We start from the raw sequence: 27,029 nt of genomic DNA, 5'->3' as shown, positions 1-27,029 counted from the left end.
TAATTCGTACAATGGGATTGACAGCATACAAATGTTTCATGAATCAAATGTGAACCCTGTCATCAGATGATTTCTGAGCTGGGATCTGCGCTCGTTTCTATATTAGATTGATAAATTAGGCCCATTCACTTTATTTATCATGCACTTTTGGCTTTACAACTTTGCAGACCGTTTACATTCTGTAGAGGTTTGAAATCTTGATATGTGCAATGGCTTACACTAATAACTATCTAACATTATTCCAAGCAGCTAGTCCCATTTGCAGTGTTCATTGCCAGCCCAGCAATACAGTTCAATAAATCCACTTCAGAAACGTTGTTGAAATAAAAGATGAAAATCTCCGGTTTTTATTCCTTGGTTTCTGATTTACAAAAGAGAATGTGAGCTGAATAATACACTTATTCTAATTGTTAATGAAAATAAAAAGAAGTAGCTAGAAGTTAGCAGTTATCAGGTAAGAAAACCATTTGCTTCCACAGCTCTCAAGATCAGAATCGCGTTCTGAGAATCAACATAATGTAGCCGGAGTATGCATACTCTTAAAGAGGCAGTATACTATTTTACCAAATCCTATAAGCACATGAATTCTAGAATGCTTTTAACCTTTTAAGTATTATTTAACATTTTGTAACCATTACATGAACTACTAAAAGAAATTATTTACCTGTTTAATATTCATTCTTATTCACATTGCTATGAATTGTACTTTGGCCTCTACACATTCAAAGACAACTATATTACACCCTGCATGAAAGGGAATATTCGAAAAACCATAATAGGAGGACTTTAAATGGTAAATCTGAATGTCTCTCTGTCTGTCATTTTGTCCATCAAAAATCTGTTTTTATTGTAAAATTAATTGTAATTGTATACTAACAATGATTGTTTGTAGATTCATATTTTATCTACAATGTGTGAATATGTATTCTGAAATATGTGCCCTTTTGTTTTTCTGTTTCAGTTCTAAGCAAAGTTGGCTTTGTTTAATGACTTCTGAGGACAGAAAACCTGAAGGAGATTGGTCAAGTACATTTACTCAAAGTTTATTACAAAGAAGTTTCAAGTGGTTTCATTGTTGTATTAGTTAGAATGGGTATAACTCAACATTTTAACTGCAAAAGCTGAATAAGTGATCATAGCCTACTGATTAATCTGTTAAAAAAACAATGAGCAGTCGATTAATCGTTCTAATCATCTTTGATTAATCAATTATCAAAATAATCTCTGATGCAGCCCTAGGCAGCAGCATCACACCTGGAAGTACAGGATCAGAACTCGAACTACTTACTGTATTATCAGACATGCATTTTCTTTTATGAAAGATTAGAGAAGTTAATTGAGTGAAACTCTTTCCACATGAATGGCAGTGATACGGCTTCTCTCCAGTGTGGATCCTCTCATGTATTTTCAGATATATTGACCGTTTGAATCTCTTATCACAGAGAGAACACTTATAAGGTTGTACTCTAGTGTGAACTGTCTGATGAACTTTCAGTTCTCCATCTGTAAAAAAAGTCTTGCCACAATTCGAGCAAACATGATCCTTCACACCACTGTGTCTTTTCTGGTGTAATTTTAAAGCACTCGGCTCACAAAAACTCTTTCCACATAAAGAACACACATGAGGCTTCTCCTTTGTATGAACTTTCAGGTGGTCCTTCAGGAAATCTGCCGTAAAAATGTTTGTACTGCACTGGTCACTGTTATATAGTCCTTCTCTAGAATGAGCACACAGATGTACTTTAAAAACACTTGATTTTCGGAAACTCTTCCCACATTGATCACATGTGTATGGCTTCACTCCAGCGTGCCTTTTAATGTGTACGTTAAGGTTTCCTTTATGTGTGAAACTCTTCTCACATTGATCACATTTGTGCGGCTTCTCTCCAGTGTGGATTTTAATGTGTTCGTTAAGGTTTCCTTTTTGTGTAAAACTCTTCCCACATTTATCACATTTGTGTGGCTTCACTCCAGTGTGGATTTTCATGTGTTCATTAAGGTGCTCTTTTTGTGTGAAATTCTTCCCACATTGATCACATGTGTGCGGCTTCTCCCCAGTGTGGAACCTTGTGTGTTTGTAAAGAGTTACTTTATGCGCAAAACTCTTCCCACACTGATCACATGTGTATGGCTTCTCCCCAGTGTGGCTTTTCATGTGTACGTTAAGGTTTCCTTTATGTGTGAATCTCTTCCCACACTGGTTACATGTGAATGGCTTCTCCCCAGTGTGGATTTTCATGTGTTCGTTAAGGTTCCCTTTTAGTGTGAAGCTCTTCCCACACTGATCACATGTGTATGGCTTCTCTCCAGTGTGGACCCTCTCATGTATTTTCAGATATACTGACAGTTTGAATCTCTTGTCACAGTATGAACACTTGTAAGGTGTTTCTCTAGTGTGAACAGTCTGGTGCACTTTCAGTGCACCATCAGTAAAAAAAGTCTTCCCACACTCAGAACAAATATGATCCTTCACACCGCTGTGTCTTTTCTGGTGTATTTTTAATGCACCCATCTGACTAAAACTCTTTCCACACATATAACAGACATAAGGCTTCTCCTTTGTATGAACTTTCAGGTGGTCCTTCAGGAAATCTGCCCTAAAAAATGTTTTACCGCATTGGTCACAGTTATATAGTCTTTCTCTAGAATGAGTAAGCAGATGTACTTTAAAAACACTTGATTTTCGGAAACTCTTCCCACATTGATCACAAGTGTACGGCTTCTCTCCAGTGTGGATTCTCATGTGATCAGTAAGGTGTCTTTTTTGTGCGAAACACTTCCCACATTGATCACATGTGTGTGGCTTCACTCCAGTGTGGATTCTCATATGATCATTAAGGTTTTCTTTTCGTGTGAAACTCTTCCCACACTGATCACATGTGTGCGGCTTCTCCCCAGTGTGAATTTTAATGTGTTCAGTAAGGGTTGCCTTATGCGCAAAACTCTTCCCACACTGATCACAGGTGTACGGCTTCTCCCCCGTGTGACTTTTCATGTGTACGTTAAGATTTCCTTTATGTGTGAAACTCTTCCCACATTGACCACATGTGTACGGCTTCTCCCCAGTGTGAATTTTCATGTGTACGTTAAGATTTCCTTTTTGCCTGAAATTCTTCCCACATTGACCACATGTGTACGGCTTCTCTCCAGTGTGGATTCTCATGTGATCCTTAAGGGTTCCTTTTTGTGTGAAACTTTTCCCAGACTGATCACATTTGTGCAGCTTCACCCCAGTGTGGATTTTCATATGTTTATTAAGATTTCCTTTTTGTGTAAAACTCTTCCCACACTGATCACATTTGTATGGCTTCTCTCCAGTGTGGATTCTCATGTGATCCTTGAGGGTTCCTTTTTGTGTGAAACTTTTCCCACACTTATCACATATGTGCGGCTTTTCCCCCGTGTGAATTTTCATGTGTTCATTAAGGTGCTCTTTTCGTGTGAAACTCTTCTCACATTGATCACATGTGTACGGCTTCTCCCCAGTGTGGATTTTCATGTGATCATTAAGGTTTCCTTTTTGTGCGAATCTCTTCCCACACTGATCACATGCGTATGGCTTCACTCCAGTGTGGATTCTTATATGATCCTTAAGGGTTCCTCTTTGAGTGAAACTCTTCCCACACTGATCACATGTGTGCGGCTTTTCTCCAGTGTGGATTTTCATGTGTTCATTAAGGGTCGCTTTATGAGCAAAACTCTTCCCACACTGATCACATGTTTGCGGCTTCTTCCCAGTGTGGCTTTTCATGTGATCATTAAGAGTTTCTTTTTGTGCAAAACTATTCCTGGACTGATCACATGTGTATAGCTTCTCTCCAGTGTGGATCTTCACATGTTTGTTAAGGTTTCCTTTTTGTGTGAAACTCTTCCCACATTGAGCACATGTGTACGGCTTCTCTCCAGTGTGGATCCTCATGTGTTCGTTAAGGATTACTTTTTGTCTGAAACTCTTTCCACACTGATCACATGCGTGCGGCTTCTCTCCAGTGTGGATTTTCACATGTTTGTTAAGATTTCCTTTTTGTGTGAAACTCTTTCCACATTGAGCACATGTGTACGGCTTCTCTCCCGTGTGGATTCTCATGTGTTCGTTTAGGGTTCCTTTTTGTGTGAAACTCTTCTCACACTGATCACATGCGTAAGGCCTCTCCCCAGAGTGAATTTTCATGTGTTCATTAAGATTTCTTTTTATTGTGAAAATTTTCTTGCAGTGTTCACAGGTGTACGGCTTCTCTCCAGTGTGAATCCTCATGTGTTCATTAAGGATTATTTTTTGTGTGAAACTCTTGCCACACAGTTCGCATGTGTATGGCTTCTCACCAGTGTGGATTTTCACATGTTTGTTAAGGTGTCCTTTTTGTGCGAAACTCTTCCCACACTTATCACATGAGTACGGCTTCTCTCCAGTGTGGATCCTCATGTGTTCGTTGAGTATTACCTTTTGTCTGAAACACTTCCCACACTGATCGCATGTGTGTGGCTTCTCTCCAGTGTGGATTTTCACATGCTTGTTAAGGTTTCCTTTTTGTGTGAAACTCTTCCCACATTGAGCACATGCATACGGCTTCTCTCCAGTGTGGATCCTCATGTGTTCACTAAGGGTTCCTTTTTGTGTGAAACTCTTCCCACACTGATTACACGTGAAAGGCTTCTCTCCAGTGTGAATTCTCATGTGAAGTTCAAGACTTTGTTTGTATGGGAAACTTTTTCCACACTGTGGGCAAGTGAAACATATTTTGTCTCTTCTTTTCAATGAGGGACTCAAAGATTTTTCTTCAGTTTTTATATGACGTTTCTCCCCCACTTCAAACAGTTCTTCAATCTCCTTGTTCTGTTCTATCAGGTCTAAAATGAAAGTAGAAAAAGTTTATTAAAATTCAAGTTTGATTTTCAGTAAATAATTTTAAAAAAATCAAAGAGAGAAATGTGGAAGGGAAAGGACATGTGAACCCTGACATAATAATTTGGTACATTTATCATCCATACATTATTTTAAAAACATTACCAGCACAAATTTCAGGTTTTGTAGTGAGAACTATTAGATTGTGAACTATTGTTTTATTAACTGCATTTTACAAGTCAGGGTTGTAACATGTTAAAAAAAAAAGTTGTAATATGGTTGCAAAGCAATTATCGGGGCCAAGCACAAAAAACATGATAAATCATGCCAACACGGCTGGGAGCATCAGACCAACTGCAACAACGGTCAATTAAAGACAGTTTAAGATGATTTTAGGCAAAATGGCTGCAAAGTTATGAATACAACAACTAGCAATTTGATTGAATAAGTTCATCACTTTGACCAATAGGTGGTTCTGTGACCAAATTGATGTGTTGTGGTCAAGATGAGGTGATAATGACACATGCAACTTTTGGTGTCAATATGCCAAAGCATTGCAGAGATACAGCCTCAGGGTGGTTTTGTCATCATGCCTCAACTTTGTCAACATTCAAACGCAAGAAGATGCGTAAGAGAGCTCAATTCGGGAGCCAATTTTGGTAATTTTTTTTGTGTTCACTTACGAAGCGCCTAGAAAGCATGCGAATACTGAATTGATTTCTCTTTCACATTTTCTTTCACTTGAACTGACAATTTCAGACGAAATTGTGAAATCGACATGCCTGTCTTGGCGAGTATCCTAGTAAACATAGTCGGTTATGTCTTAAGTGAACGTCAACAGTCGAGAAAGACAACGCATGTGTAACAGTATCAGACAGCAGCCTAACATTCCTGTAGCTGTCTGTTTTTAATGTTAATCAAACAGAAGACTTGCTGCAAAAACAATGACTACGTTTACAAGCTGTCAATATTCGGGTTATGGTCGGGTTAAGGTCACTATTTGGGTTTCTGAAACATTCGGAATAACCCGTTTACATGCGTGAGCAGAGAGAGTTACTCCTGTATACATGGAATTTGTAATCAATTGGCAATATCCAGATGTAAACGGCGACGCACAGTTATTGTCTGGACGTACAGACAACCTTAAGACGCAATATGCGTCATTTTCGATTCTTCTTCCTGTATCCAAAGATAACAACAACAACAGCAGCAGCACGCGGATAATGAATAGTTCGGGGCAGATAGCGATCGCCTTTGTTTGCGCTTTGGTGCTGGTACTGACCCACCAGCAGCACTTGACACTACTGTGCTGCGTCTCACCATGTTTACCTCTACTTCTTGTTTACTTCCGGTATACTGCACGCGGGTTTTTGTATGCGCCCTCTAGTCAAAAGACCAAGATTCCTTGCGAAAAGAAAACCGGAATATGAGCATATTCGGGTTTTTGCCGGTGTTTACATGGCCGTGCGCGACCGGGTTATTGCTAAAATTCCGGTTTTGAACAGGTAATTGGCTGCTTGTAAACGTAGTCAATGACACTGCTCTTGACTGAATAACTTTTCTAACTTTAATATTTTTTTAATTTATACAGTTAAGACTATGCATTTTATTTATATTTATTTACTTTATTCAAGTTCGGTATTCTACCTAATCTATAACTACTGTTATATCTACCTCTAACTGCAAGTCCCCATGAATTCAAAATTTAGTTTTTTTGGCTTTTAGTATGAATATGTTAGCCTTAAAGGTACACTGGGTAGTTTAAGTATTTTATTAGCTAAATATGTTCTCGTTGGTGTATAATTTTCTCTGTCAATGATCTGACTTATCCTCGTCAGCGAAGAATTTCTTATCTTTATTTGGATTGGACGGGTAAGTCCAAGGAGGCTTCTATGTCGTTACGCCACTTTGAAAAACTATAATAGCAGAGAGGGACAAAAAGCACTAGCCTACCTCAATGCGTTTCCACAACGTGTTTTCGTTCAGAGCTAGCATCACGTAATTGAAATCAGCTGAAACGGACAAGGAGATCAGTGAAATGCGCTTGTCACTGTCCCGGCAAAATTGAAAGGCTGCAATGCACGGTACTTCATAATGCATGTTGTCATAGCTTCTTGGTATAAATTGGCTACCGTAGTTGCAACACGCGAGGCGCTAGAGAGCACTATTCGTTTAAATGTAAAATACAATTTCACCTCTAGATGGGAGAAATTCCTACACAGTGTACCTTTAAGTTTATCTATAAGCTAGTGTGCTCCAAAACAATAATGCTACCTCCAAAGACCCGAGCTTTGGTTTGTCTTTTATATTTCTTCTAGCTATTTGGGGCAAGGAGGAACCAATAAATATAATAACCAGATATTATCTTTGAACATGAAGCTCTTTTTAAAAGAAAAAAAATGATATCCACATATGTGGACACTCGGTCAGTATCCACAGAAAACAATCAATACACCATTGTGTAACAAAGTGCAAATCTCTTTTATTTACAGCCTAAACACTGTGCCTGAACATTTTCCATTGATACTGTTGCACAAAAACAAAATGTATAAGAAACAAGCTATCATATTAAAAAAAAACTTTTTGCTTTTTTGTAACTACTCCAAACAAGAAATATCCTTTTTGTCTGTGAGAACAGTTGATCGCACTTAACCACTGTAAAATACTGTGTCACAGTTGCGTGCAGCTTGCAAGCACAAGAACATCTTGCATGTTACAAATCGGCCTTGAGATTTCCAAGAACAGCCCAAAACTTCAACTACTCCAAAGTAGGAGTGTCCTGTTTGTCTGTGGAAACAGTTGATCACACTTAACCGCTGTGAAAGACTGTGAAACAGTTGCGTTGAGCTTGCAAGCACAAGAACACCTTGCATGTTACACACTACAGACTCGAGTTTTCCCTGAACAGCCTGATGCTCTGCAGCGCGCTGCATTCTTCAGGTTGACCACCTCTGGAAGATGTGCATTAGCCCTGCGGTCTGAGATGTGGGGCACTTCCTTCACAGGGCGCCTTTTTTCTGGCTCTGAATTGTCTTTGTTGTCTTCCTGTTCTGAGAGGTCTGTACTGTCTTCCTGTGCATTGTTATGCTGGGCCAAGAATGTCTTTGCCACTTTCATTCGGAATTCAAGAAATGGCATGATGCCCTTTCTTGGTGTGCTGCGTACTGTGTGGTCTCTCTTGGCTGTTGGCTAAAGCAACATCTGTGAAGTGCATGAGTATCTGAAACGTCCACTTCTTGGTACGGACATTCATTCTATAGTAGCTGATCATCCTGTCTGTGAGGTCAACCCCACCCATCTTGTTGTGGTATTCACGAACAATACTTGGTCATCTGATAGACACATATTGTTTCTGTTTCTTGTTCCATCGCTGGCAGGTGTCTTCTGGTTGTTCATCATGGACAACAGACAGCATCAATAACAGCTTTTTGTCATACCACTTTACAATACAAATTTTCCCATCTCTAGTGGTAACTTGTGCTGAGGTACCTCTTCCATTCTTTTTCAATGATTTGTCACTTGGTAGCTTCTGCACTGCTTCAAAAACCTGATTCTTCATAACTGTACCAGTCAGGTATACCTGCTTCTCCATCATTCGATTCACAGCTTTGATGGATGTAAAGAACCAATCTCAGTACACTTTTGTACCAGGATGGAGAGTTTCAGACAGACGATCAATGACCTCCCAAACCCAGTTCACCTGGTTCCTGGACCTGTGCAATCAGTGCATCTGCACCCTGATATAATTCAAAGTCGAGCATGATGCCTTCCGCTGAAGCACAAAGTTTTTCATGCCAACTGGATTGGGCTTCATTGGCAGATATTGTCGACAAGGACAGGCTTGTGTAAATGGTATAATTTGCTCATCAATAGAAACGCACTCGGGTATTGCCTGAGACCTGCAGCCTTGCAGAATGCGGTCAAGAAAAGGCCTCACCTTCCAGAATTTGTCACATTGCCTCAGGTCTTCTGGAATGTCATCATCAATGACCACCTTTATTGATTGCCTCAGTTTGTAAAATCTGTCGAGTGTAAATCTTTCTGTGATGGCTGGGAATCTTAACGCGCTGGACAAGTACATCCTGATTTGTGGGTATGGGACATATGTCATCAAAATTGAGGCACCAAAGAAATGATACATCTCAACTGATGTGCTGAGTGGGTACCCACTCCTAGCTAGTGGTGTAGCATTGGAGCAGTATATAATCAGTTTCAATAAATCTTTATCAATATACTGGTTTACATAGTCCAGTGTGGTCCAGCCTTCTTTGTCCTGCTCATTTTCCTCCTCAGGCTCAAACTGAGCTAGGTTTGGGGTCAATTGAGCAGCCATCCAGCGCACTCCTTGTCCTTGCTTGGGTTTTCCTTGAAAGCTTAGTCCTGGTGTTGGCTCTTCAGAGTCATTAGACTCAACCCGCTGAGCCCGACGTCTGGAAGTTCGCAAAATGGCAATGCTACGGTCTGAAAGATAACCATAAGTTTCACCACGGAGACGTTTATGTCCCCGACTGGTCTCAGTGGACTGTGGTGTGGGGTCTTCATCCCCACTACTCTCCTCCTCACTGCTGCTTGGATCCTGTTGTGGAGGATGGTAATCAAAATCCTCTACGGGGTCATCATTGTCAGACAAGTCCTCTACCTCTGAGTTGTCCCCAGCAGTTGACTCCAGTAGTAATTCCAGTGCCTTTGACAGAGGAATACGCTCTGGAAATTATATCATGAGAAAAATAAAATAAAAATCAATGTCAAAAATCAATCGAAATCAACTTATTTATCACACAAGCAATGCCAATTTATACTGTTTTAAACTATTGTAAATTTATGTTTTCTTACAAATTCTTCCCAAACTATATTTTCAGTTACATTTTCAATGAAGCTAAGTCCCATTGTCCACATATGTGGACCACGAGTTTGGCGGCATAGTAAATCTTTACTGTAACAAACATTTGTCAAATTTACAGGCCACGTTAATCATACAACACTATTACACATAACTTAACAAGAATCAACAATGAAATTGTATTAGATTTTTTACCTTGTGGACGTTTGGTTCTGGTGAGGCTGCCTGACTTTTCAGATGTGTTCTCCGCCATCTTGAAATTTCTATGTAAAGTGTTTTTCTTTTCTGACACCACCAGAAGGCAGTGTAAGTGTCCACGTTTGTGTACAACAGGTTCCAGTAAAACAGAATTAAGTATTATGGTGCACACAACCAAAAATGTGATGTCCACTTTTGTAGACGCCAGGACGTAGGAGGTAATATAAAGTATGTATTTTATGTCTTTTATTTATTTATTTTTCACAGCACTTTGGTTGTTTTAAAGTGCTTTATAAATACATTTTGATTGATTGATTGATTGACAGTGTACATATGCTTTCCATTGGGGCGAATTAAGTGTGGTTTCACATTAGTGTCAGGGGGTGGAGCTGCACAATATGTCCCACCCTGTCTTCCTCTTTCAGTGGAAATTTAAGTTTTATAACATTATTGAAGAATCAAGAATAAACACCAACCTCTTTGTTCTTCAGTATCTTCCAGCTTTATTCTGCAGGGTTCTAGATCAGCTCTTTGTTCTTCAGTGTCTTCCTGTTTTATTCTGCAGAGTTCTGGGTCAGCTCTTAGTTCTTCATTATCTTCCTGCTTTATTCTGCAGGGTTCTGGATCAGCTCTTAGTTCTTCAGTATCTTCCTGCTTTATTCTGCAGAGTTCTGGATCATTCATGTTTTCAATGTTCTTTCGCAGACTCTATCTTCTTCACTTGTAGACTGATGGGAATATTCCAGCATTTACTGGTGAACTGCTGTGGAAAAAACTTCACTGAAGGTGAATTACTGTAGTAGGAGGAGCTGATCAAAAAAATAAATCAGTTATCAAATTGATGCTATCAAAAATTCTGACTTAAACCATGTTGTTAGTGTTTATCTATCCAAGTATCAAAATGTAAATTGATTTAATTTGTTTTAAAACAAATTCACATATTTTACATATCTATATTTTGTCTTTGGGTATATATTTTTTAACATTATTATCCATTTCTGATATGAAGGGGCTTTTCAGCTGCTGTTAATTGAAATCCATCACAAGAGGTACATGAATCTGAGTATGTAAATAAATGTTGAAGGAAGCTTAACATTGGAAACATTAAAATACTGCTTTGTCGTGCGCTTTTATTTTATTGAAAGAGACGTTTCTGTGCCTAGAAAAAAATAACAATAGGTTAATTCTCTTTTTTTTTTTTTTTACTGTATGCAATAACTGTAGTTGTAAAAAAAAATATATATATATCTGTGAATTTGAATTAAAACATTGTAAGATATTTTACATTGAGGTATTTAATTTGTTTAAAGGGGTAGTTCACCCAAAAATTTAAATTACCCCATGATTTAGGCTACTCACTCTCAAGCCATTTTAGTTGTATATGATATGACATTCTTCTTTCAGATGAATACTAAAATAACTAGCTTCCGTCAGACAGCCGTACGCATCAATTTACGGCAAAAAACGTTACACCTGACCTTGACACACAATGTAATGACAACGCGGAAGTGCAGAGGACAGAGCAAAACAAAACACCAGTTAGGCTATAGAAATCTTAAGCTTGAGTTTGTTTGAACAGCGAGAGGCGTCAAAGCTTACGCTACTCCTACGTCATACATCATCAAGTGTAACTCTTTTGGCTTAAGTCGACTTGCGTAGTTCATTATTTTAGTCGATAAAGTTTTAAATGTGGATATTTTTCTTAAACGAGCTTCAGAAGACCTTTAGAGCCAGTAGATTTTTTAAATATAACTCCGAATGTATTCGTCTGAAAGAAGAATGTCATAGGCCTATACGCCTAGGATGGCTTGAGGGTGAGTAAATCATGGGCTAATTTTAATTTTTGTGTGAAATTCCCTTGAATTCACATATTTTACACATCTATATATTTTTTTCTTCTGTTGGTCAATCTATCAACAGTATTATCTATTTTTGACATGAAGAGGTTTTTGGGCAGTTGTTAATTGTGACACTCCCTCTTATTAATAAGTCTTATCGGGGGTATTATTTAATTTACCAGTTATAATAACTTCAATACAGCAGCATATGTCCATGTGAACCTAAATCAACAACAGTCATTGCATACTGTCATTTTTTTTATAAACATGTTGGTGCTTTTTTTCTTCTTCTAGGGACAGAAACGGCCCTTTCACTACAATGCACAAGCACAACAAAGCAATATTTCCAATGTCAAGCTACCTTCACATGTATCTACATATTCAGATGTATGTACCTCTTGTGATGGATTTAAAGTAAGAGCTGTTGAAAAGACACTTCATGTCAGAAACCGATATTAATGTTCAAAATAGATGAACCCACAAACATTTAGATCGATTCATGTTAATTATCCTTGATCATACTTTGACGTTTGAACAAGTGACATATCAGTAAATACCATTACTGCTCCAGACATCGAAACAATCATAGAGACGAACATACAAAAACACACGATAATCGTTTAGATATTAATGAATGCACGTTAACTGGTTCCTCACATCGTTGCCTGCTAGGCTAAATGTATTTGTCAGTCAGCAGACGCCAAAAAAGACGCACAAATAGCACTGTACCAGATGAATATACAAAACAGAAATGACCCTGGAAAATTGTGCTTTAACAAGCTTGTGTTTTTATAGTTGTATAAATATACGACGCACCGTGAACTGCTTACCTCGCATCAGAAAACTCAACGCTGTGTGATGGCGGTAGCGGTGACGTCATCAAGGCGAGGCGAAATAATCTAAACGATATTTTTCACATTACACATCAAACGAAATAAACGGTGAGGACTGTAAGCTAAACCGAGCGTTTTGCTCCCAGCTGCACTCCTGTTGTTTGTGGGGGTTATGAGATGGAGAAAGAATCCATTTCAGTTTAAAGTAATGAGTGTTAGAACAAACTATTTAAAATTAATTTTGTGATTATACTGCATATCAAAACAGTGATGTAGACTGACATCTCATTCGATTTAAGTCATGAAAGTAAAAATAAAATATTTAAAAAAAATTAAAATAATTTGATACTTCTTGGCTGTCTTATGGAAGCCCAATTCCACCAATAAAATTAATATCATTCTTTAAGTCATAACAATGAATAACTTTCTCATAATTATTAAAAGTATTATATTGAGAAACGTTATCATAATAATGACATCATATCTGTTTATTTTCTAAGTAATTTGTAGCTCTTATTTTGTGTATCAAGTACAAAATGCACACTTTAGTAGTGCACACTTTAACACAGAATGTTGATCGATGGATTTCAAACAAATAGAAGAGTTAAAGAGTGCTTCCTGTTGTGTACAAACATTGGGGGAAAAAAACATCTTTTAAAACATATATTCTAAATCATAAACATCTTTAAGACATTTGTAAGTTTTATAAGCTGTCATATTCATGCAACACAAAAATTGCAGCAGACGTCACTCGTTCCCACTGTAACTACTTCGTCTTCCATGTTCCACGTCACTTCTTGTACCTGAACCCTGTACAGATGAAAGTGGGAGATCTGCCTGGTCCCATTGAAAAAGAACTCGAGGCAACTCGCGGTTGCAGCGTGCTGTGAAAAGTATGGACTGAATGATATTAAAGGGATAGGCTAGTTCACCCAAAAATGAAAGTTCTGTCATCACTCACCCTCATGTCATTCCAAACCCATAAGACTATAAAAATATTACTGTCAATTTTATACAGAAAAATATACTACATTATAAAAATAGACATTTAAGTTCAACAAACACCAACTTTGTACGGCCTCGCTAGCAAAAAGGCGACAAACCAGTGAAACTCCAATATTGCACTGCACTCCAGTGATTATTCCCCCAACCAACCTTAAATAAAAGTTGTGATGAGACAAAAATCATTTTCTACAGTAGCAAAATCAACATTTCCCCTATGCAAGTGCTCTCCTAAATAGAACATTTTCAAAGGAAATTATCATAATGAAAATCTCATACCAATGCAAAAAACCCGTCATTCATGAGTCATCACGTCTCACCAACACAGGACTGCAAACTGATTGAACAGTCTCCCTCACTCGACCCTGATTGGTTAAACTCAAGCAATAAGGATTGATACACATTATTTTTCTGTGATGCTTTAAAGCACACATTCAAATGTTTTTTTTTTTATTATTATTATCCTTGTTTTTTTTGTCTTTTTTTTAACAACAGCCCAAATTTGATCAATCTGGTGATAAAACCCAATCAAAAGCCCAATCTGGAGGGTGCTGGTGGTGACATCATCAATGCATGCCAACAGATAAAAAATAAAAAAAAATATGCCAAATATTGTTCCCAAACAAAACAAAAAAAGACTGTCCACACCAACAGACGATAACGTTGTTTATTCTAAACATGTACTGCAATTATGTCATCTACCACTCTCGCAGCAATTGCTTAAGGCAGATTTATACAATAGATTGTTTGATGCATTGCGTCACATTTGGTGAGGATGCAGCGTTGGACTTCAAAGTGCTGGATCTTAAGATTAACTCTTCCGGTTAGGCTCATTAGGCTCCTCTGACCACAACACCGGTCTTCCGGTGGCGCTGCTCTGTTGCGACCCGGGCTACCTCGTGCTGCTGCCTTGTGTTTTTTGTTCGTTCTTAACGCTGTGCTCAGATCGGGTACACACGATGTACACGATGCTGTTTTTATTAAGAGGACTGATGCTGATTTTAGCCATATGGCTGATTACATGCGATGCCATGCTGGTGAATCAAGATTTGCGGATGTCGCAGACGGTCCTGCGCTATACCCGTGACCAACTCTTACTGCTCCAGCCTAGTCAAACACTCGCCCCCCAGCAACCGAGAGACTTACAGGCGAGAACAATGGGGGAAAGCCGTTGGAAAAGGACGCGGAAGAGGGGGAAACGCGGTGGTGTAAGGCAGAGATTACGGAGAAGGGCAGAAAGGCCACCACTACCCTCAATGCTTCTCTGCAACACTCGCTCCCTGAGAAGTAAAGCTGAGGAGCTAAGAGTCAATTCCAGAGTTCGACATGAGTACCGGGATTCATGCCTGCTTGTGCTTACTGAGACGTGGCTACGAGATGACGTGCCGGACTCGCTCGTTGCTCTGGAAGGCTTCTCGCTTGTACGCACTGATAGGAACAACAACTCAGGCAAGAGCAAAGGAGGCGGCATTTGTGTTTATGTCAACCAAAACTGGTGCTCGCAATTTACTTTGAGAGAGCGGCTCTGTAACTCCGACATCGAGTTGGTATGTTTAAGTCTTCGGCCTTTTTATCTTCCACGCGAGTTTGGGAACATTTTAGTATGTACTGTCTATATCCCACCTAGTGGGAATGCTGCAAATGCAGCTAAACTTACAGCAGACTGTGTTCATAGACAATTAAGTCGTACCCCTGAAGCACCTTGTTTCATTTTAGGGGATTTTAATCATTGTAAAATTGATACTGTGTTGCCTGGATTCCATCAATATGTGGATTGTAATACAAGGGGCAAAAATATTTTAGATAAATGTTATGGAAATGTTAAGAACGCCTATATAGCTAAGGTTAAACCACCATTAGGCTCCTCTGACCACAATGCTGTCCATTTAATTCCAACATATAAGTCAATGCTTAAGAGCAGTAAACCACAAACTAAAACTGTATATGTGTGGAATGATGATGGAATTGAAACCTTAAAAGGATGCTTCTCTTGTACTGATTGGAATGTCTTTCAAAGTTTGGACCTAGAGGAGGCCGCGGAGACAATGACAGATTACATACTTTTTTGTAAAGATAATGTTTTAGATAAAAAAATAATAACTACATATCCAAACAATAAATCTTATATCTCCAAGGAAATTAAGGAGTGTATAGTACAGAAAAAAATGGCTTTTAAGAGAGGAGACCTTGTAGCTATGAAAGATGCACAGAAGGAACTCAATTTTAAATTAAAGAAAGCTAGGCGTAAGGAGAGGGAGAAATTTGAGGCCCATTGTTTGACTATGAACACTAAAAAACTATGGGATTCTATGAAATATATGACTAATATGGCTCCAGCCAAAAGATCTATTAATGTGACAGATGAGGAGGCAAAAGCAAATGAGTTGAATGATTTTTATTGTAGATTTGACGTAAGAGATTTTTCACAGGAGCAGATAGCTGCACTTGATGCCTTGCCTATATTGGATTACCCTAAAACAATCATTGACAAGATCATGGTGGAGAAAGTGTTCTCACAGGTTTGTCCTAGCAAGGCTTCTGGCCCAGACGGCATCTCTGGGCGGTTACTAAAATCATGTAGTAAAGAGTTAGCCGAAGCCTGGTGCCCTATTTATCAAAAATCTATAGATACGCATACAGTTCCTTCTTTTTGGAAGATTTCCACTATTATCCCCGTCGCAAAAAAGGTTAGCTGTAAGGAGAATAATGACTACCGTCCGGTAGCACTCACTTCAATAGTGATGAAGTGTTTTGAAAAAATTATTATTAACTTTGTTAAAACTGACGTGAGTGGTCTATCAGACATATTTCAATTTGCGTATAGAAGTAATAGAAGTACAGAGGATGCTGTTATAGCCATAACACATTTTATAAATAAGCATTTAGAGGATCCTAGCTCATATGCACGTCTTTTATTTGTAGATTTTAGTTCAGCTTTTAATATGTTGCAACCACATCTTTTAATTGCAAGGCTGAATGATTTTAAAGTTCATCCATCTATTATAAAATGGTATTATTCTTTTTTGACCAATCGCAGGCAGCAGGTTAATGTCAATGGCACACTTTCTGAATTCAGAACGTTAAGCACAGGAGCCCCTCAGGGCTGTGTTAGCTCACCGGTGTTGTTTACTTTGTATACGGATGAGTGTAGAAGGCATTATTCTAATAACCACATAATTAAGTTCTCAGATGATACTGCAATCTTAGGTTTACTGAAAAAGAAAGAGGACATGTCTGAATATTTATTAGAGATCGAACAGTTTGTGAACTGGTGTGAGGATAACCAACTAGCTCTGAATGTCAATAAGACAAATGAGATGGTGTTCGACCCCAGAGATGTTGGTGATCACAGGCCTGTGATTATCCACAATGAAACCATCATACAGGTCTCTTCATATAAATATCTTGGCGTCTCCATTGATAATTTACTGACATGGAATATCCATGTAGATAGTCTTTGCAGTAGATTACAACAACGGTTGCATTTTTTACGGCGTCTTAGACTTTATGGTGTAGATCAAAGGTTTATGGTAATATTTTATCAAGCAGTCTTCGAAAGTTTAATCCGATATTGCATTACAGTCTGGTTTGGTAATTTGTCCGTATCACGCAGAGCTAAATTACTACGAATGACCCATACGGCTTGGAAAATTATTGGAGTGAAAGAACAGACATCGCTGCAGGTTCTTTATGAACAGGCTACTCTAATGCAGGCTAAAAAGATTGTGGGTGATCTATCACATATTCTGCACACAGAATACGAGTTGCTGCCTTCCGGCAGGAGGTTTAGAGTTCCACGCTGTAGATTGAACAGATTTAAAAACTCATTCATCCCAGTGTCTGTAAAGATGTTAAATAGTGGTGCTATGGAGTTGTAATTTATTTATGAATTTTTATTATTATTATTGTTGTCTAGTTTGTCGATTTGTTGTATGTCTGTACTGAATGCAGCATGGGTGATGGCCCAAGACAAATTTCCCTTCATGGGATAATAAAGTTTTACCTTACCTTACCTTACCTAACTGCTTACGGTGATTTTAGACAATTGTTTTTTGTATGATTGCGTAGAGAAGACGAAGAAGCGAAACTTTTCCCACACGGAGGGCAGTGATACGGCTTCTTTTTGGTGTGGATTTTCATGTGACCCTTAATGTGTCCTTTTCGAGCGAAACTCTTCCCACACTGATCACATGTGAAAGGTTTCTCTCCAGTGTGGACCCTCTCGTGTGTTTTCAGATGTTCTGACTGACGGAATCTCTTGTCGCAGTGTGAACACTTGTAAGGTTTTTCTCCAGTGTGAGTTCTCTGGTGCCGCTTCAGTTGAGCATCATCAAAAAAGGTGTTCCCACAATCAAAGCACATATAATTCTTCACACCACTGTGTCTTTTCTGATGTTTTTTTAAAGTAGCCAGCTCACTAAAACTCTTTCCACACAAAGAACACACATGAGGCTTCTCCTTTGTGTGAACTTTCATGTGGTTCTTCAGGGCATCTCCCCTAAAAAAATGTTTACCACACTGATCACAGATAAACGGTCTTTTTCCAGAATGATAACGAAGATGTAATTTAAAAGAGTCTGACTTTCTGAAACTCTTCCCGCACTGATCACATGTGTACGGCTTCTCTCCAGTGTGGATTTTCATGTGTTCCTTAAGGCCTGTTTTTTGTGTGAAACTCTTCCCACACTGATCACATGTGTGCGGCTTCTCTCCAGTGTGGATTTTCATGTGAAGCTTAAAACTTTGTTTGTATGGGAAACTCATTCCACACTGAGGGCAGGTTAACGTTTTTTTGGCTCTTCTTTTAAATAAATTACTTTCCCCCTGTGAGCAACTCGAAGACTTTTCTCCAGTTTTGACATGATGTTTCTCCTCCGCTTCACTCGGTTCTTCACTCTCCTCGTTCTCTTCCATCAGGTCTAAAATGAAAGTAAGAAAGGTTTAATTTTCAGCAAATCATTTTTTTTTAAATCAACGAGAGAAATGTGAAGGGAAAGGACATAAAAATGAACCCTGACGTAATAGTAGAAAGAAGAGAACTTGATGCATTTATCTTAGAGATTTACCAATATTTTTTTCCCATTATTAGGGCCCAAGCCCTGAAAGGGCGCAGAGCCCTATTGTTCTTCTAAGGGTTTTTTGTTCTTCTTCTTCTTCTTCTTCTTCTTCTTCTTTATAATAATTTTTTTTTCAAGGTTTTTGCCACTTTTGGGGGCCTTAACGTGCTCAAAAACTCTTGAAACTTTGCACACTGGTCAGAACCCGCGGCCATTAGAGCCAGACTGAAGCTGGTACCCGGGCGTGGCAGGGGGGCTCGACAGCGCCCCCTGGAACGGGGTCCGAAAACTTGGTCCATAAATCAAACACGCTTGCATGAAATAATATGAAACTCGGTACACTTATAGATCTCATCGGTTCATATATCCTTCGTGCTCTGACTTTTTACCCCAGCCCAACAGGAAGTCGGCTATTTGGCGTAGTTTAAAAAACACATGCAATGGAATTTAAAATACTCCTCCTAGACGATTCAAACAATCACCACGAAACTCGGTGTGCATGAAGTCAAGACATTGAGGATGAAAAGTTGCGAGGGGATTTTTGATATCTCGAACGGTTTGGCCGTGGTGAGGAAACGAATTTATGGCGAATATTGGAAACAGGAAGTGTGTTATAACATCCTCATACATTAATTGATCTTGATGAAACTTCAGCAGTGTGTTCGCTGTAAGAGGCCGATCACATGGATGTGACTATTGTGAGTCAAAGTTATAGCGCCACCAACTGGCAGCAGGAAGTGTGTCACTTTCGAAATGCTTTGAAATCACCCTCTTATTTTTACCCGATTTGCTTCAAACTTCATCTGTATAATGTAAACACACGACAGATGTAGACCTGTGAAAGGATTATTGATATCTTTAATACTGTCGCCATGGCAACGCTTTAAACTTTTATATTCTTTTTGGATGCATTTGAGGCTCTTAACATGCTTCAAATTGCATGAAACTCAACATGCATTTGACATTTATTGTGTAATAGACATGTGCGAAGTTTCAGAAACGGGCGTGGTAAGGGGCTCAGTAGCGCCACCTTTAGTCAAAAATGGGGTATTAGTTTTACCTACAGTAACCAAACTCGGTACGTATATTCTTCTCTTCGATCCGGACAACTTTCTAATTTACAGTCATTAGCTCCGACCAACAGGAAGTCAGATATTTTGGTTTGAATGTGTACTGTTTGGAGCATTTTCCCTCTGCCCCTCTGTGTGTGTGTGTGTGTGTGAGGAGGGGGGCTAGTTTAGTTTAACCCTTTCTCTGCTGTGTGCAAAATCTCTGGCACTTTTGAGGGCCTTAACATGCTCGAAAACTCTTGAAATTTTGCACACAGGTCAGAACCCATCAGGGCCAGGCTGAAGCTGGTACCCGGGCGTGGCAGGGGGGCTCGACAGCGCCCCCTGGAATGGGATTCGAACACTTGTCCGTATATCAAACACGCTTGCATGAATTAATATGAAACTCGGTACACATATAGATTTAATCGGGTCGAACAACTTTCCCTGGGTCAAGTTTTACGCCAGCCCAACAGGAAGTCGGCTATTACGGGTTGATTGGAGAACGCTTGCTCTCGCATTTGAAACACTTCTCCTAGAGAATTCATCCGATGACCACGAAACTCGGTCAGCATGAAGTCAAGACATGGAGGATGATAAATTGACAGGGGATTTTTGATATCTCGAACGGTTTGGCCGTGGCGAGGAAACAAATTTATGATTAAAAAAGGATGCATAAAGTGTGTTATAACTTAGTTATAGTTTTACCTACAGTAACCAAACTCGGTACGTATATTCTTCTCTTCAATCCGGACAACTTTCTAATTTACAGTCATTAGCTCCGACCAACAGGAAGTCAGATATTGTGGTTTGAATGTGTATTTTCTCTCTCTCTGCCATTCTCTCTGTGTGTGTGTCTGTCTGTGTGGGGAGGGGAGGGGAGGGGAGGGGAGGGGGGGTGTGTGTGTGTGTGATTTTGGTTGGGTGACAGTTGTAGGTTACAGTTTGACAAGAGTTTATAGTTTAACAAAAGCACAATGTTGTGTTCTGTATGAACAAAATGACGGAGTATGTTTTTATGTCTCCATTGTTCGATCGAGCCTCACACACACACACACACACACACACACACACACACACACACACACACACACACACACACACACACACACAGCATTCCAGCATTGCAATCTTGACATCGCAGAATGTTCATTATAGCCTTAATAAAATATAATAATAAAATAGTCAACCTTACATATAAAAATTACACTGCTCTGTTTAAATAGTCAGTTGTACAGTTTGTGCCGTTCATAGTAAGCACCGCTCCACTGTGATGTTTCCAAGCACATTTTTGCGCATTTGAAGAGGATCATTTTTCTATATTGGAACGTGAGTGTACAAAGTGTACAAAGTACAAAGCCTATAAAAAGAATAGTTTAGCATCCAAAAATGTTAATAATATATATTATTATTATTATATATATAATAATATATATGTTAAAAATAGGGGGAAAAAAGAATTTACATAATATATATATATATATAATTAAAGCTGCAAGCAGCGATGGAGGGCCCAAGCCGGTGGCACCGCCACCCGGTGCCTTTAGTGGAACTAAAGGCACCAGGGTGGCGGTGCCACCGGCTTGGGCCCGCAATCGCTGCTTGCAGCTTTAATTTAAGCATTTTTCTTTAAATCAGATATCCATCCAGTTTCCAAACTGCTTGTCCTATGTAGGGTCACAGTGGTCGTGGGGGGCTCTGCAGCTGACAGTTTTATTTCGTTGTATTTTAGGGTCTCTGTAATGCATCCCTTTTTACTTACAGTCACCAAACTTCATACAGTTATAGATCTCATCAGACCGAACAACTTTCGTGCTCTACAAGTCATACGCCAGCTAGTGTTGGGCGATATGCTTCATTTTCGTATCGTCCTATCGTCAGCCTGTGAGATCGGCGATACACATATTATTATGAGGGGGGCGGGGCTTACTTATTGGATTATTAACTTGCTTATTTACTTATTAATTTGCTTGTTTTATTACTTTGTTTTATAAATTATAATATTTTCTATTTTGCTAGCAAAGGTGGAGTGTTTATTAATAGGCTAAATAAAAAGTTTATTACTTTTTGTATCTGAGTATTTCAACACATCAGCGGGAAATTTACGGAGATCCTCTCATGCCGTTATAGATGCAGCATTTTGACAGTACTTCTGCATGAGATGGGAACACGTTTTAATAATTTCTTGGGTCAAGAAAGAGTCGGAGTTTGCGATGCATGTCCTCCTACCAGTGCTCTCTCTGTTTGGATGCACTTCACTTATGTGCATTTCAATAAGCCCAAAGAACGCGGGTTAATGTGTTTTAAATGCCGGTAGAAATCAGAGTAAGGGGCAAAAATCGATCGTTTTATGCTTAAACTTATTCTTTACACAAAACTTCTTGTAACAAAACTTGTTCTTACAAACCAAAGTGCTTCAGCCAGGATGAAAAAAAAAATGAAAAGTGCTCAGCTGCAGAAAAAAAATAAAAAAAATAAGAGTGAGCAACAACAAAAACACTGGGCAGGGACATTGTTGAGTGTTGATGACACCCTATGACAGGCTCTAGAGGTTTCTGGCAAGAAATACAAGCTGGTCTACATTATCTGGCTTCAGAGATGCTCTTTTACATGTGACAATGTTGCCACCTGTACTAAAAACCCTCTCAGAGGGGGAGCTTGTGGCCTGAATGCAAACCACAGCAGCACAATGGCAAACCACAGCAGCACAACTTCGATGCAGGAGCATCTGAAAAGAAAGAAAAAACCCCGGGTCTCTGACCTCAAAGCGACGAGATGGCATCATACGTATTTGTACTATTACAGTGAAATTTTACACATCACCATAATACAGTTGTCAGTTGTATGAGCTGCCATGGCTGCGAAACTCAGGGTGCAAACGTACTCTCAGAAACCAGTTGCAAAGCATTTAACACTGTTGTTGGTCATTTAAAATATCTAATAGATGAACTCGCTCCTTGATTGGACTCATTTATTTATTATTTAACTACACCCTGTCGATAGTGGTAAATCATCACGGTTATATGGAAATCACAACGTTTGACACTGCTATGCTCATGGCTCTAGTGTGCAAGCATAATTTGTAAGGGTGCAACTAAAATTTTCCCTAGGTCGCACCGGTGCACCTAACGTCCTCGCATGAGTCGTATCCGCTGCTTCTCCACGAACTAATCGCTTGTTCTCCTTGGATGGAACTCACACTCATGGTTGGATCATATCGTGGTCTAAACCAATCAGAGACAGAGATGGGGCGGGTCTTTGCCTGGCTGTGGTCCAGATATTCCTGTAGGCCTACACTGATCGTGCTCCGTGCTGTGTGACTGAAATTGCGACCTGAGCACCAGAGAATCAGGCCTTGTTTAAACTGTCAGTGAAATGTGACACAATTCCGATTTTTTGCTCATATGGTGACAGATCGGATGTGTTCTATGACCGTGTAAACAGGAAAAAAACGCATGCATAAGGATATTTCAGGCCTCGTTCATATGTGGAAATAAATCAGATACAAATCAGATAACGTTATGTGCCAACGCGACTGTCATGTAAACAGGCAGATCGGATTTTCTGAGGCATTAGGCTACAAATTCTGGCCTGCACTTCAGGCACACAAAGCAATTCCAATCTCCCCATGTGAGACTCTTATCAGTAGAGCCTGACTGGATGAGTTAAAGGAGAACTCCGGCGCAAAATGAACCTTTGGTCTAATTACACATTGTAACCTAGTCAACCGTTATCTGAGATTTGTTTTCATGATTATCGAATGTAAATAGTTTTATCTCTAAAAACAGTTTACGGTACTAACTGTTACTAACTGCTACTAACACGGTAGCATAATGAGGGTCCCTACCTTCAAACCGAAGCATTGAGAACTTTGTCATTGTCCAGAAGTTGACTGTATATAAAATATCTTCTTATTAAACTGTCTGGACAATGACACAGTTCTCAATGCTTCGGTTTGAAGGTAGGGACCCTCATTATGCTACCGTGTTAGTGTGGGGCTATTTTGAGCCTTGTTAGTGGTATTAACAAGTGATTTTTATTTGTCATTACACTATGCCCTATATACTAGCGTTATACTAGCGTTATAGGTTAAACTGTTTTTAGAGATAAAACTATTTACATTCGATAATCATGAAAACAAATCTCAGATAACGGTTGACTAGGTTACAATGTGTAATTAGACCAAAGGTTCATTTTGCGCCGGAGTTCTCCTTTAACTATCTAGCCTTATTTCAAACTGTTTAAAACAAAGAACGAATATGAAGTTAAAGGGTTCACTCAAAAATGAATCTGGGTTTGTCGGATCTACCAGCAAGAAGAAACAAGCCAGCTATCCGGTCTAGTCTCACTTCCTTTTTTTTGTAGCACGCCACGCATTCAGGGAATCCCCAAAAAATCCAGTAAAAACAACAACAAAAAACACTGCTTTAAAGCAATAGGCAAAAAAAATGTATTGTGTTTTTTCAAGCACCATTTTGTACCCAGTTCATGGAACGGGTCTCATATATTATTTGTTACTTTAACTGTGTTATTTCACAGCTCTTATTCACCATTACCATTGATGAAGTTTATAACCTTAAAGGGTTAGTTCACCCAAAAATGAAAATAATGTCATTAATGACTCACCCTCATGTCGTTCTAAGCCCGTAAGACCTCCGTTCATCTTCGGAACACAGTTTAAGATATTTTAGATTTAGTCCGAGAGCTTTCTGTCCGTCCATTGAAACTGTATATACAGTATACTGTCCATGTCTATGAAGGTAATAAAAACATCATCAAAGTAGTCAATGTGACATCAGTGGGTTAGTTAGATGTTTTTGAAGCATCGAAAATACTTTTTGGTCCAAAAATAACACAAAATAAGACTTTATTCAGCATTGTATTCTCTCCCGGGTCTGTTGTGAATCTGCGTTCACGACTCCGGAGTGACGCCGCTGACGTAAGACGCTGCTGACGTATTATCCGGTGCGCCCGAGCTTCGTTTACAGTCTGAGGGAGACGCACGCTATATTCAAGCTATTCTACATTGTTTGCGTGGATATCATTTTTTTTAATGGTGCGTAAATGTGCATGTCGCGGATGAGACACTTTTACAGCGTCCGTTTCCCTCAGTCTATAAATGAAGCTCGGGCGCACCAGATAACACGTCATCAGCGTCTTACGCCGTCAGCGTCACTGTGAAGGATTGACAACAGACCCGGGAGAGAATACAATGCTGAATAAAGTCTTATTTTGTGTTATTTTTGGACCAAACAGTATTTTCGATGCTTCAAAAACTTCTAACTAACCCACTGATGTCACATTGACTACTTTGATGATGTTTTTATTACCTTCATAGACATGGACAGTATACTGTATATACAGTTTCAATGGACGGACAGAAAGCTCTCGGACTAAATCTAAAATATCTTAAACTGTGTTCCGAAGATGAACAGAGGTCTTACGGGCTTAGAACGACATGAGGGTGAGTCATTAATGACATAATTTTCATGTTTGGGTGAACTCTTTAATGACCTTCAGTATCATTAATGAAGAATCAAGAATAAACACCAACCTCTTTGTTCTTCAGCATCTTCAGGTTTTATTCTGCAGGATTCTGGATCACTCATGTTCTCGCTGTTCAACTCTGTCAACACTCTTAGGCCGATGAAAATATTCCAGCATTTATTGGTAATGTCCTGTAGGAGGAGCTTCACTGCAGCTGAATGGATGTGTGACAGAAGCAGATCTGCGAAAATAAATGATTGAATTGATATTGTCCTTAATTTACATATGTTAAGCATTTATGTGTATGGTTGATTATCCCATCTATCAAAATGTCACTGAATTGTTTATATAGCCTATGTGTATATATATAGAATTGTGATTCTCATACATATATATATATGAGAATCACAATTAAAAGGATCCAAATATAAATGTTACTTTATATAGAAGAAATAAATTATCAAATTTGCAATAGGCCTAACAGATAACAATAAATAACAGTCCACTTGATTTCATTTAACTTGCCATGTACCAGTGCTTTTGTTAGCTGTTTTTATGTGAAAATGAGGAATCAGTCACAGACTATAACAAAAAAACGGGTTACAACATTTTTTGACACCGATGAAATTAGCTTTAAATGGCACATGTGCTCTGAAGACATTAAGATAATGAATGAGGTGAAAACAGAAACTATTGATACGTGTTTGTTTGTGCTAGAGAAACATTATTTGAATGTATGCTGCTAAACGAGTATAAAACCGCTTTGGTATTATTGCTCACAATCTAATAGTACATTTATCAATAATACTCACAATAAAACAATAATAATACATCTAAAACAAATACAAATGACATTCAACTTTAGAGTTTTTCCACTTCCTTTCGGTTAGAGAAATTAACCGCTATAGTATAATAATTAAAGTTATAACTTCCGTAACGTTACAGCAGCATATGTCAATATGAATCTATAGTTAAATTTTCAAATAAGTAACTTACATTCATAGCAATAAAATAATTAGATCGTTGTGCAGAAAAGGTCACAGACCTTAAAAATGAAGAGCACGACAGAGCTAACGTTAACTGTTATATTTCAATATTTCCTTTATCAAACTTAAAGTTACTTCATATACAGAGTCACGTTTACCTTTGAATGATAGATTTAAAGGGTCCCGCGTGGCTACTCACAGGCTGAATATGAAATATTTGTCAGTAACTCTTCGACTATATTTTTGAATTATAACAGCATAAACAAACTAAAGCGTACAAACCACCGCTAATTCAACGATGACGTCTTCGTCCTTCTCTACTACTACTTCTTCTTCTTCTTCTGGTGTTTTATGGCGCTTGGCACACCAACTTAAATGGTGCATTCCCGCCACCTAACGGATTGGAGTGTGGAGCGCATACTGGTTGGAAAGTTGGGAAACGGGAGATGTAGCTACGCATTCAATTGATCTTTATTAAAAACTACTATGCTTCAGTTTAAAATTGTAATTATTCACAGAGCAGTGAGCAATTTATTTATATAATTTGTTATTTGATTAACAGAAAGAACACAGACAGCAGCATGGCACTTTAAGACATAGGCTATGCAGGGTTTGAAATCAACTTTTTAATTCACCAGCCAGTATGGCAGAAATTAACCAGATTATCAAAATCACAATTCAGTTTTAAATATATTTATTATTAAATTTGATTCTGAATTGCCGAATGACTATCAGTTTTACAACTGTCAATTGATGTTTGTGGATATCATAAAACATTTATTAAATCTAGAATCAAAATATCATGATGACAAAATTACATACCAGTATATAATTTCATATCATACACTTACCATGTCATTTGAGTCAGTAGCCTATAAAGTGTTTTTCTCCTGTAT

General features: G+C 38.7%; 3 protein-coding genes across 8 annotated transcripts; all 3 read right to left on the bottom strand.

Moving 5' to 3' along the window:
• Positions 1-320: 320 nt before the first annotated feature.
• LOC306988384 (uncharacterized protein) lies at positions 321-12,627 on the bottom strand. Of its 4 annotated transcripts, none has more exons than XM_079593326.1 (3): positions 12,550-12,627; positions 10,358-10,656; positions 321-4,848 (listed from the first exon to the last, which is right to left on the bottom strand). In XM_079593326.1, exons 2-3 carry the CDS (start codon positions 10,563-10,565, stop codon positions 1,202-1,204), a joined length of 3,855 nt encoding a protein of 1,284 aa, XP_079449452.1. In that variant the 5' UTR covers positions 10,566-10,656; positions 12,550-12,627; the 3' UTR covers positions 321-1,201. The 4 variants fall into 4 exon arrangements, with proteins under 4 accessions (XP_079449452.1, XP_079449450.1, XP_079449453.1 ...); XM_079593324.1 differs by having other exon boundaries at positions 327-4,848; positions 10,358-10,690; positions 12,550-12,621; XM_079593327.1 differs by having other exon boundaries at positions 327-4,848; positions 10,358-10,644; positions 12,550-12,605.
• Positions 7,311-9,936, bottom strand: LOC306988759 (uncharacterized protein; the record flags this gene model as incomplete). Its single annotated transcript, XM_079593908.1, has 2 exons — positions 7,311-9,547; positions 9,879-9,936. 2 exons carry the CDS (start codon positions 9,934-9,936, stop codon positions 8,565-8,567), a joined length of 1,041 nt encoding a protein of 346 aa, XP_079450034.1. The 3' UTR covers positions 7,311-8,564.
• Positions 12,628-14,041: 1,414 nt separating the features above from the next.
• On the bottom strand, positions 14,042-26,583 carry LOC306988421 (uncharacterized protein). 3 transcript variants are annotated; one of them, XM_079593414.1, is made up of 5 exons: positions 26,416-26,479; positions 26,292-26,335; positions 25,215-25,388; positions 17,579-18,473; positions 14,240-14,371 (listed from the first exon to the last, which is right to left on the bottom strand). In XM_079593414.1, exons 3-4 carry the CDS (start codon positions 25,267-25,269, stop codon positions 17,581-17,583), a joined length of 948 nt encoding a protein of 315 aa, XP_079449540.1. In that variant the 5' UTR covers positions 25,270-25,388; positions 26,292-26,335; positions 26,416-26,479; the 3' UTR covers positions 14,240-14,371; positions 17,579-17,580. The 3 variants fall into 3 exon arrangements, with proteins under 3 accessions (XP_079449538.1, XP_079449540.1, XP_079449539.1); XM_079593412.1 differs by having other exon boundaries at positions 14,042-14,371; positions 17,578-18,473; positions 26,292-26,583; XM_079593413.1 differs by lacking the exon at positions 26,292-26,335 and having other exon boundaries at positions 26,416-26,498.
• Positions 26,584-27,029: the final 446 nt, after the last annotated feature.

The sequence above is a fragment of the Phoxinus phoxinus genome (assembly GCF_949152265.1).
Source record: "Phoxinus phoxinus genome assembly, chromosome: 20".
In the NCBI taxonomy this organism is placed as follows: domain Eukaryota; kingdom Metazoa; phylum Chordata; class Actinopteri; order Cypriniformes; family Leuciscidae; genus Phoxinus; species Phoxinus phoxinus.
Note: the sequence above shows the minus strand (reverse complement) of the source record. Positions and strands in the feature narration are given on the sequence as shown.

Excerpts from the sequence above, each read along its gene's own strand:
- LOC306988384 (XM_079593326.1), bottom strand. The coding sequence starts at position 10,565 with ATGAATGATCCAGAACTCTGCAGAATAAAGCAGGAAGATACTGAAGAA. Across the intron at positions 4,849-10,357 it reads AGATACTGAAGAACAAAGAG|ACCTGATAGAACAGAACAAG; the intron begins GTTGGTGTTTAT and ends CTTTCATTTTAG.
- LOC306988421 (XM_079593412.1), bottom strand. The coding sequence starts at position 25,269 with ATGAGTGATCCAGAATCCTGCAGAATAAAACCTGAAGATGCTGAAGAA. Across the intron at positions 18,474-25,214 it reads AGATGCTGAAGAACAAAGAG|ACCTGATGGAAGAGAACGAG; the intron begins GTTGGTGTTTAT and ends CTTTCATTTTAG.